Consider the following 12,572-nt stretch of genomic DNA (forward strand, 5'->3'; position numbering starts at 1 on the left):
AACTAATAATCGATAATGATGAATTAATACGTAATGAATTTGTAAAGTTTGTAAATACAAGTTTGTCATACATTCATATTGGTTTAAACAACAACGAGACTAACATGTTAATTAACGAAACGAGACAAACAACTTCAATTGTTAATGAATTAAATCGATTCAATTAAAATAGCATAGTTTTTCGATTAGTTCTTAGGTTACAAGCTTATAAGGCATTGAATTAGATCAATTTAGTTTAATGATCGATTAGACGATTAGTCAGTTGAATACGAGTCAATAAAAGAGTGCACATTCAATTCTAAGAGACAATAACTATACAGTAATATAGCTATATTGGAAATACATCTAATAAAGAACAATATGTTAAATGATAACATGTTTAGTTACTTAGTCGGTTGATAAACAACAGTTCGAATACTCGGTTGAACAACGCACATTGAATTATATCTTTGGTTTATAAAGGTTTAAGAAGTACAATTACTTACGAATTATATCATTTGATATCTTAGCATTTCGGCTCTGTTTGGTTTGACAGAAAACATTTGAAGTAAAAACTTATTTATGAGGCGGGTTATGAACGGTTTGAATTAAAAGGGGTGTAATCGGGTTACGGGTTGTAAACGGTCCGGTTTGAAACGGTTCGGGTTGTAAACGGTTCGGGTTGAAACAGTTCGGGTTGTGAACGGGTTTTCCCCGGGTTGAAACGGTTCGGGTTGAAATAAATCGGGTCATTAACGGTTTTCGGCTCCATTCGGTTCGGGTAGAAACGGTTTCGGTTGACGCATGACGGTTTGTTATCGGGTAACGGGTCTTAATCGATTTAATATTTTTGAGACGGTTCGGGTTCGGGTTGAATGTTATCGGTTCGGTTAGTTTTCGGGTTCTAACTAATGGGTTATTAACGGTTCGATTTCTTAACGAATCGGATTAACCCAACGAGTTCAACGGTTCGGGTTGAGATTTGACAGCCTTACATATGCATAATAACATGTCGTGTGACGTGTCATTCTATGAATTATGATCCATGTCTATGATTTTTCCATGCTTGGAATTGTTATGCGTCTAATTTCCCAACTTAGTGCCATCTTTAACCAATAGCACTTGTTATTAATGCATTTACTACAAGTCTACAAGCATTCACGAGTGCACATCACGTAATGTCTTCCATGACATGCGCCAATTAAAATAACAAGATTCTCAATTGGGCCAATTTAACACCTTATACGCATGCTATTATTAGTTTCAACTTCCAACTATGACCAACTTTGAGATGGGACCTTAGATTATCTTGACATGGACAAAATTAGCAACCACACAAGAAGAGTAAGATTCAATCTTTGCCAAACATTTAACAAACACAGCCACACACACAAAACTTCCCTCCTCTTCCAAACCAAAAGAGAGTAAGATTCAACTTCTCTAATGGAAACCACCGTAGACGAGCCGGTAACACCGGCGGGACGCCTCTTTCTCCAGCCACAATTCAACCAAATAATCAACTGCGCTATAGGCTTCAAACACCCCCTAAATATAGAAGCCATAAAAACAGATATCTCAAACTGTTTGTTGGTAAAACACCCTAGATTTTGTAGCCTCTTAGTATTAGATGATCATGGAAGAGAGTTTTGGAGAAGAACAAAAATCAATATAGACGATCATATAATCATTCATCATAAAAACCCGGGTTATGATTATGAATTAGACGAAGAAAAGGAAGAAAAGATCAATTCTTTGTTAGCAGATTTTGCAGTCTCTTGTCCTTTGAGTAAAGATAAACCCTTATGGGAGGTACACTTGATTAGTGAGTTAAACTGTGTGATTCTTCGAATTCATCATTCTTTGGGAGATGGAATTTCTTTAATGTCGATGTTTTTAGCTTCTTGCAAAAGATTAGATGATCATGGTAATGATAGCGGTGTGAATCACAAAAACAGAGAAAACAGGGGAGAAAAAACGTTAATATTTTCTATAAGATTATTGAAGATAATTTGGTGGACGATTCTTTCTGTGATCGGGTTTTGTTTGAGGTGTTTATGGGTGAAGGATAAGAAGACCGCCATTAGTGGCGGCGATGGGGTGGAGCTGTGGCCGAGGATGGCAGCAACTGCCAAGTTTTGTCTTGAGGATATGAAAACTGTCAAAAGAGTCGTTCATAATGCGGTAAGCGTATCTTTCTTTCTATGTTTAATTGTTGGAGGTTGAGAATTAAGAGTTTAAGTGATGGTATTGTTAGGGCTTTGATATTGTTTCCTAAATGATATGATTCTGAATCTTTCGTCCCATGATTTGTTTGTCACTTTTTTTTTTTACACATAATCATATCTTGAAATTTTCATATTAGATGATTAAATGAGTACGTTCAAGATTTATTAATTACGCACTAGCCTGTGCCCGTGCAATTGCACGGATATCTATAAAAAGTATAACAAATCTCTTAATTGACAGTGTTAACTACAATGTTTATTGTGTGGAAATACCAAAACATTCATTAGTAGTATGCTCAACAATGTCATAATATATAATTGCTCGTACTAATGCATAAATCTTTATTATTAAAAATTAACTAAATGGTATGCTTGTAATTTTCCAAATCAATAAATATGGAACCACTATTCGACGACTCGTTCACCAGTTAGTGATTAGGACAAAATCCTATGCAAATGCACGAACTTAATGAATTTATTGTCTCTGTTAGACAGCTTGAGAGGGTGAACCTACTAACGTAAACACAATTTTTTTTAATTTGATAAATTAGGCTCCACGTTGTCTCATGTTTTTTTTAACTAATTTGATGTTAATCCAATTCTATATTATTAAAAGGGTTTAAACTATAATCTTATTTGAATTCAATAAATAGTACATACCAATGTGTGGTGGATTTTTCTTGTTAATGTACTGTAGCACACTATCAAAGTCTTTCAATATGTAATTTATCGTGGTATATCTTCAACATCATCATTCATCAAGTACCCCCAAGATCTCATCTTTCTCACCAAATTCAATCTATAATTACCCGAAACATATTTATAACTCGTATCTAATGGCAATATCTCCAAATTCACAATAGAATACACTTTTCCTTCTTTCACGATGTCTATATTTTATCAATGATATTGTCAAATAAAGTCACGTGCAACTCATCACCCAACACAAGTTGAAAGTTCAATATTTAGTTCTAAAACTAAAAAAGGCCTAAAAAATATGAATATAGATTAGGATTTCAGTCATACATATTTATCCATGAACACCAAATTCTATCTATGTTGGACTTTTCCACCCTTATATTTGGAATGGTCATTGACCAATCATAACAAATTAACGAACTCTCAAGTTGAATTTTTGTATAGCGAGTGTAACCTTCTACACATGAGCATAAATAAAACAATAATGTTACAAAAAGTAATTGTATTCTGATAATTATCATACATGTACTCTGATAAAAAAAAAATCATAGATGATACGTTAACTATAAAAGGCCGGCTAATGTGTAGGCTATGTCATTAACCATAAAAGAGATGTGTAAGTTATTTTGGTTCAATTATAAAAAAGTACTACGTACATGATAAACGAGTTTACTTGATCAAATTAATAACAATAATATTTCTATTTATACCTAATATTTTTGACAAAATTTGAAAGTGTATTTTTAAATTGTTTCCTTATTATTTCCTGCCTAATATCTTAATTATTTTTGTTTCAAATTTAATCATCCAATCAATTATGTGTGAAATTTTTTGTCAATTTTTTATTTTTCTATTTTTTTAATTGTCTGCATTTTCTTAAACAACTTTGCATGAGAGGTGAGGATTGAGGTTTTGGATCCCTCACATTCCTAATAACTCTGCTTTAATAATATAGATTACGTTTAACACTAATTCTTAAATGGACTTGGTCTACACTAAATTTATGGTGGACAATGCCTAAAAATAAAGTCAACAACTTGATTTATAATTTATTTTGACGTGCTTTTTAGAATTATTATGAAAAAAGTATCAAATTGATTTCGTTAGATATGTTTTGATTTAATAATGTGATTTTAAGTCACGTTTCTCTTTTAAAAGCACAGGGTGACGTAGATTCAAAAATGGTTACTATATATAAGAAAGTTGGTGTTTAATTTATTATAATCACTATATGAACAATTAAGGTCACTATGTATAGAAAATGGGTGCTATTATAAATTGTTGGATTTGAGTCCACAATAATATTATTGTGGTCCTATATTATTGTGGACCATGTCCACGTAAGAATAATCGTTTAACACTAAGGGATAAATATTTCAGTTAAATCTTTTATAAAAAAGATGGTCAAATAATTATTTTTAAATATCTGTGTGTGTACGAGACCTAATCTAGTTAAGGAGTATTAATATCAAGTTCAACATTATTTATGATATTTTTTAAAATTGACCTGAAAACAAACTCAAAACCAACCTATTGATTCGAATTGCCACCCCATAATTTAACAATGTGTGATTGTGTTTCTAATCTTAGCTCTATTATACTTCCTCCGTCTTTTAATACTCGCAACGTTTGGACTTTTGCCACTATTCATATAATCTACTTTGACTATTCTTAGTGCTTTTTATATAAGATAAAACATTGTCATGTGGGATTTTGTTAGATTCGTCTCAATGTGTATTTTCAAAATATCAACTTTTTATAATTTTTGCATATAGAGAATTTAAGATATAAATGGTCAAAGTTGTGCATTGGCATGCGTGAAATTAACAAACGTTGCGAGTATTAAAAGACGGAGGAAGTATTAGTGAAGATGTGAGGTTATTTTAGTAAATCTACTTTTAATGTCTCCTTTGGATTACTAAAATACCCTCCACATTTATAGAATATAGAATATAATGACAACCTACCTAATAGGAAAAGCCCAAAGAAGCATTTTAATCAATCTACCCCTTAAATAAATTCTTACCCTTTTAATCAATCTTTTTATATGCGTTCGGCTTTGTCTAACTTATATGTTTCTTATATTCGCATGCATCACATTTATATTATATTTTTTACATGTTATTTCAGATTTAAATATAATAATACAAATATATTTCTTATATTCGCACGCATCTTGTGCATATAAGACTCACTGATGGATTGCATTTCACCCTCTTACAGACCATCAATGACGTTCTATTTGGGATCATATCTTCCGGGTTTTCAAAATATTTGGATATCCGATCATCTCATGGTACGAACCACCACTTGTTTATTAGCTTAAATTCATTTTCTACCTCACTGAGTAATTAACCAATTAATTTTTTTCCCCCGGTACATTAGCTTTGCAAGAGGGGCTTGAAATCACAGGATTAGCGATGGTTAATTTACGAGAGCAACCCGGATTACAGGTTAGAGAAACTATAATGACAAGCTAATTGTCATACCATCTACAAAATTTTAAGCTAATTTGTAACCCAATGGCAAACTAATCTTACCAAACTAACTTGCTATTTAATGGGTTCTATTTTTACATAAACTAGGTTAGGTCCCGTTCAACGCACGGATGAGACTAAATATTATTTTTCTGTTCTGAATACTTTATTAAACAAAGTTCTTAATAAAATAAAATCCATTATTATCAATCGTTGTTGGGAAAATCAAAGAAAATTATTATTTCTTTGGATTGTAAAGTGATTAGTGCGATTTTAGGATTTTAGCATTTCGACATAAATACGTAAGTTGGGTAAATATAAGAAAACAAAAAAACTTATTAGACAATTATTATATATCATTTTCTTTTGGAAAATAATATCCGTAACAGTAACCGTACCCGTAACCTCGATCTATCCAAATTTTTGGATATGGTATTGATTTGATAACCATATTAGTTATAATACCCTATTTTCTAAACTGGGTATATAACAGGATTTCAGGTTTATAAGTAATTTTGTTGGACCCAGTTTTTAACACTTATTTTACATAAAATATAAAATAAATAATTATTTTTTGTTTGGGTATGGTCATATAATAACACATTCCAATGTAATTTGTTTATTTATTTATTAACTATTGTAGGTTAAGTGTATAATGCATTTTTTTTGAAAATTTTATACGAAAATCAAAAAAATATTTTGCTATTTTGCTTTTACGGAGTTTTGGTAAAAACTTACTAAGTATATTATAGTTATAGTAATATAAAAAAATGTGATATTTTCCATTCCTTACATATCTTCAAATCAGTAATAATATTTTTTTTATCCTTGTCGTAATACATGAAATCATAATTTATTTTTTCATATATACTTCTATTATTATTAAATAGAATGAAAAAATACGAGAAAAAAAAAATCTGAAAATCAAATATTTTAAAAGATTCTTAAATTAATATTTTTTAAAAAAGAAATAAAAGACTAAGGACTCACAGGACGTGACACGTGTCGTTCCTGGTGTGTCTTTTAGTATATAGTAATAGATTTTAATTTTATTTTAACTATAACCAAAAAAGTTTTTTTTAAGCCACCCAAGTAGACATATAAGTCTTTAAAAAACACAAAAGTAAATTTTAGTACGTACTCCGTATTGAACACCAAAGTAGAAATATAAAGCTTTAAAAAACACCAAAGTGAACTAGGGTGTTTATAATACACAAAAAAAACAAGGGATTTAAAAAGCACTTAATTAATTTTCTAATTAAAATCTGAAATTTTAAATATAAAATGTAGTTTTTACAATAAACAAAATTACTTGTTAAAATTGTTAAAAATAAGGTTTTATTTTCAAAGAACAAAAAGCTTATCTGGATCAATAAGCAATAATCATTTACCGAGTCAAAAGTTCATCGATCTTAATAATCAATACGTTCAACTTTTTTCTTTTATTTTGATAAGGAAAGAAAATAGGCGGACTACCTAGCGTACCCTTTTGGATGACCCACAATTTCAAATGAAATACAATGACAGCGAGATAAGGAAATGAAATTGAAAAGAACATAGGAATTACACTCTAACGTTAAACTACCTAGTCCCAGTTGATATAAATCCTTCAATCCCACTGAGAAACCATAACTCGAAGCTCAGACCCGTTGATTACCTGAACTAAAGTAAAAATAAAATTAATTCTAAAAAACAAAACATAAAGAAGAAAAAATAACAAATAAAGAAGTAATAACACCAGTTACAAGGAAAAGTAAAAAACAAAAAAAACTTTATCATATACATCAAAATTAAATAGTATCAGAATTACATATGGACAACTAAACAAAAATGCACACCACAGTACTTGGTGAGAAATATTGCCGACTTAGAAGAGAACTGGTAATTTGATCAGATCAATACTTCATATATAATCCACAAAGTATATTTTAAAACAAATTGCATTTGACAATGCCAAAAAAAAAAAATTACAATGGTTATCGTTCATAATGTTCATCATATCAACCTTTAAGTAGCTATCATCATCCATGATTTAGGGCATTATAACTTCTTCTTGAACTATATTATACTACGTCGTGTGTACCCATTTGCTTCACGTTAATTTTACAAAATTAATTTTGTTTGTTTTGAAAAGTTATTTTTTTATTTAAAAATTCTAGATTTTAATTAGAATATGAATTAAGTGATTTTTAAACCTCTTCATTTTTGTTTTGTGTTATAAATACTCTAATACACTTTGATGTTTTTTAAAGCTTTATATTTCTACTTTGGTGTTCAATACATACTAACTTTACTTTGGTGGCTAAAAAAACCTTTTTGAACTATAACTCACTGAGTCACTTCCCAATCAGAAAGTTTGATACCAAGGAAATTAGCAAAAGCACTCCAATTGTTAAACTAATAGCTTGAGACTTTTCCAAGTTGCAAACAAGTCCCTATCTACAATAATTGGAGTTTCTGTAAAGTTATAAATTATCTTTATTTAATCTCTTTAAGTTATTTACATAAATTTTTGTGTCAACTAGGAAATGTCCAAGTTGATGGAAGATGATTCTCCAGCTAAATGGGGTAATCAATTTGGGATGATTCTCTTGCCTATTTATTGTCATACAAAAGACACGAATCCTCTAAACTATGTGAAAAGAGCTAAGGAGATGATCGATAAGAAGAAACAATCTTTGGAGGCTCATTTCTCTTACCATATAGGGAACTTGGCAATGTCCCTCTTTGGACCAAAGGTATAGTAATGTACTCCTAAAAGAATCATTTCTTTCAAAAATTAGTGAATTAAAAAGGCATATTTGTTATCTCTATAAAGTTTAGATTTAAGGACTCGTTCGGTATCATCGTCAGTTTTTAGTCTCTATGATTTTATTTTCAAAGTCATATAATTACGTTAAACTAGATTAGATCCCGTGCATGCACGGATATTCAGAAAAATAAAATTACCATTTTTTTGTAAAATACGTAGTACTTGAATAACAAAAGAGTTATTAAAAAATAAAGTAATATGAACTACAAACGATCGATCTTGCTGATTTTAAAAACATTAATAAAGTTGTGATATATTTTATGATTTTACAAATACATGCATGTCATTTTGACAAAATAAAATGCATGAACACCTACATTAATGTATTTTGTAATTGCAATATATGGTAATTCAGGTTGCTAGCATTATTAATCACAGGATCCTATGTAATACAACCTTCACAATCTCAAACATGGTTGGTCCTCAAGAGGAATTAACATTTGCTGGAAATCCCATCACTTATATAAGAGCAACATCTTCTAGCTTGCCTCATGTAAGTCCTCTCTTTTCTTTAATGGTTAACACTGTTACTTTATTTGTCCTTCATTTACGATGAAAACAAGCGAAAACTTTGGTTCTTTTTGTTAGGCAAAATTGTCACCTTATTGATTTTATGTTGTCAGAAAGTACGTTAAATTAATTTTTTGTACGAAGTATTAAAAACGTAACCTTTGGCCAACCTTCAGGCGAACAGTCAACATCGTCTATTGACTCCAACTGTTGGCAAAAATTATGTTGATGCACAATTGTATAAGAACCAAATTCAAAGTTATTGCCACCAAAACACTCAAATGACATATTTGGATATGAGATTTTTTGTGTGTTAATGCATATTCTTATAACATAATTACACTACAAGAAATGGTACTATTAACGACGGGAAATCCCGTCGCGAAAGGTCAATAATCATTGATTAACGACGGGATTTCCTGTCGCGAACCCGTCATAAAAGGGGGCCGTCGTTAATTGAAATCCCGTCGTAAATTTGTCGTAAACCCGTCGTAAAAGACATTTGCGACGGTTATTCCCGTCATTGTTTGGTTGTTAGCCCCGTCGCAAAAGGCTTTTGCGACGGAATTTTTGACCCGTCGTAATTAGGTTGTCGTTAAAGATACAAATTCTTGTAGTGTTAGGGGTGCGTCGTTAATGGACGAAATGTGAACTGTTTGGCCGGTATGTTGGTCAAATTTCCCGTTTTTAATATATTTTTTTAATTCGAAATACTTTTTCACAAAATCAAACCAATAATATACTACTAGCTAGTTCACATACTGGTCTAATAAAAAAGTTCTTTTTGATAATTTTGTCTTCTTATGCTAATATCATTGGTTTTGATTTTATATTCGGAAAATATAGGCAATAACAATGCACATGGTGAGCTATGCGGGAATGGCAAACATGCAAATCCTAGTGGCAAAAGAGATAATCCCTGATCCACGGTTTCTGGCTAAGTGCTTCGAAGATGCCTTGCTTGAAATGAAGAATGTTGCAATTAATGTTATCACCTTCTAGCCATTGAATTGTTTACACATACATACATCTATATGTATACATTTGCTATAAACTCCAATTTACATGATTACGGTCTTAGGATTTTAAAACCATCTTTTTTTTTTTTTTTTTTTTTTTTGAACTAAAATTAATTCATTAATAAAAAGTCATACGACATCTACAAAAGAAATCTGAATCTATCAAATACATAACAAATCGAATCAAATAAAACTCGTTTTCTGCAAAACTACGATCATCGCGCATCGACCATCTTGTATACCCTCTAATACATCGTTGTTTGATACAACCTTCAACGAGGGAGTCTTTTGATCTGTTGTAATTTTGATATTGAATTAAATCAGATTCAATTGGTTGTAGATGTAGAACTGACATCTGCTGCGACACCGCACAAATCTTCATCGCTGAATCAATTTCTCCTACGAAACTAAATAATATTCTCCCTCGTACACCAGAAATTTAGGATTCTCTAACCTAAGAAAATTCTCCCTAAAAGGAGAAGAAAAACCCTGTCTTTCGAGGGAGAACAATTCCTCGCACAAGGAGAAAGTATTATTAAAACCCTAAAAATCAAACAAAATTAAAAAAACAGCAAAATAAAAGATTGGGGCTTTCCACCGATAAAATCGATGGAAGCCCCTTCGAAATTCACTAATGGAGGCTAGGGTTTGAGAGAGATTTTAAAACCATCTTAATTGTCATTTAGCTAAAATAAAGACTATAAACAACGGGGAACACTTGCATGGTTATGGGTAACGCAACTCGTGTTATGTGCTATCTTGTGTAGCGAGGTACATAGGATTTTCAATACAACTGTTACAATATAACCTTTGAACATCTTACCCATATCACTGTATTGATCTATCATCCACGATAATGCATTACTACAGTCTCTTTTTAAGTACTTTTTAAGTACTTTTTAATAGACTAGTGGCTTGGCCGCGCGCGGTATTCCTGGAAAAACAAATTTAGCGATAACGTTCGTGAAATCTTCTACGCGTGTTTGTACTAACGACATGAAAATTGCTTGATATTTTAGTACAAAAATATAAACAAATGGCCGTCCGTGTGCTAAAAGCTTCTGAACCATTGATATTTGACCTTGCCCGACAAAATTAAAATAAGTTGGCATATTAGCCAAAAATAAAAAGAACACATAAAAATGTTCATGGTTTTATATATATATAAAAAATCTATCAAGGAAAAAGTCATAAAATTACAATATGTCAAACATTTGCAGTTTTGCACAAGTGTTAATTTTATCTTACTGTTTTTGTCATAAAATTTGCCAACAATCGCATATTCACGCCCTTAATTTTCTGAGTGCTTCATGAAATAATACTCTCTGTCCCTTAATACTCGCACCGTTTTGACTTTTTGCACTATTCACATAATTCATTTTGACCCTATTTTATTTCTAGTATATGAAAACTAATGTTAGTATATAATATATTGTTGGCTTCATCTTAATATATATTTTCAAAATATTAAAATTTTATAAGTTTTTATAATATGTAGTTAAAGATATTGGTGGTCAAATTTGTGCATCGGCATGCGTGTCCAGTCAAAACGATGCGAGTATTAAGGGACGGAGGGAGTACACCTTTAATTTGTTCTCCTGAAAAATAAGTAGGATACTTTTTAAGCCACTTCACGGTAGATAAGAGGTACAACAAGTTCAGTAAGCCATCTTTAACTTATATAGTTAACTGTCGTCCTGAAGTTAAAAAATGATGAATCATTCTTTAACTTATAAACCATTTTAATTAAGTCTATTACTTAATTTATTCCTGAAGTTAAAAAATGATGAATCATTCTTTAACTTATAAACCATTTTAATTAAGTCTATTACTTAATTTAGTTCCATTTCCTTATCCCGATGTCTATTTCCCTAACAGGCTGCACTAAGCACAACCATCACTACTTACTTACCTCTATCTTAATCAACATACCAAAGAGCAAAGAAGAGTTTTTCGCTAGGTTCAAGAAATCGGCCAAGGACACAATTCTTCCGGTAGTTTATTGCTATGCAGGTAACTGGGGATCCTGGTAAGATGGTTGTTGTCCTGAGAAATTTTAACAACTTTGGAATTAAAGAAATTGCAAGGACAGGAAAGGTTAGTATTTTAAACCGAAGAGTCAGAGTATATGTCGTGGTAAAGAAAAGGAAAATTTAACTTTTACTAAAAGTTATGTTGTAATAATTGGGTTTTCAAGGCAAATACTAGAATAAGAATAAGAACGAGTTTAGGAAATCGTTGCGCCGTGGTAACCAAACCACTGCCTTGAAAACGAGATTCGGTGCAACCGGGGTGCACAATTGTATCCACCGATTCGTTCCCTAAGGTTTACACAACTCTCAACACACAAAGGCCCTTTTGGGTGATGAGATGGAGCCACATAAACTTATGCCCAAAAGAATAAGAAGGAAAAGGTTTGAAGAGATACAAATATTCATGACTTAATCATGAACCAAAATTCTTCCATCCAAAACAAAAGGGAAAGGAGGAGGAGAGGAAGAGATCAATATATGTGTGTACCAACAACTCAAAAAATGAAGAGTACTTATAGGATGTGTGGAGGAGACAAAACAATCCAAATAAATCAAAGGTTTCAAAGGAATTCAATGATATTAATCAACCATAAACCCATGATAATGAAGAGTTGATAACCCTCATAATCAAGAGAAATAATGGACCAACTTAATCACCATAATCAGAATGATAATTGTCCATAAATAATACTTAAAAGGTTATCATAAAGGAGGAATCCAAAGAGAAGATCAAAAACGGACAACACCAAGAACCGATCTCGAAACCTGCCGGTTTTCCAAAACCGGCCGGTTTTCGGTTCACTTCAAAAAATGCCTTT

General features: G+C 31.4%; 1 protein-coding gene across 1 annotated transcript; it reads left to right on the forward strand.

Moving 5' to 3' along the window:
* Window positions 1-1,287: 1,287 nt before the first annotated feature.
* LOC110782642 (wax ester synthase/diacylglycerol acyltransferase 5) lies at window positions 1,288-9,796 on the forward strand. The gene is made up of 6 exons (XM_021986821.2): window positions 1,288-2,160; window positions 5,127-5,199; window positions 5,289-5,356; window positions 7,906-8,118; window positions 8,548-8,685; window positions 9,549-9,796. Exons 1-6 carry the CDS (start codon window positions 1,423-1,425, stop codon window positions 9,702-9,704), a joined length of 1,386 nt encoding a protein of 461 aa, XP_021842513.1. The 5' UTR covers window positions 1,288-1,422; the 3' UTR covers window positions 9,705-9,796.
* Window positions 9,797-12,572: the final 2,776 nt, after the last annotated feature.

Source organism: Spinacia oleracea, chromosome 4, assembly GCF_020520425.1.
Source record: "Spinacia oleracea cultivar Varoflay chromosome 4, BTI_SOV_V1, whole genome shotgun sequence".
Lineage (NCBI taxonomy): Eukaryota > Viridiplantae > Streptophyta > Magnoliopsida > Caryophyllales > Amaranthaceae > Spinacia > Spinacia oleracea.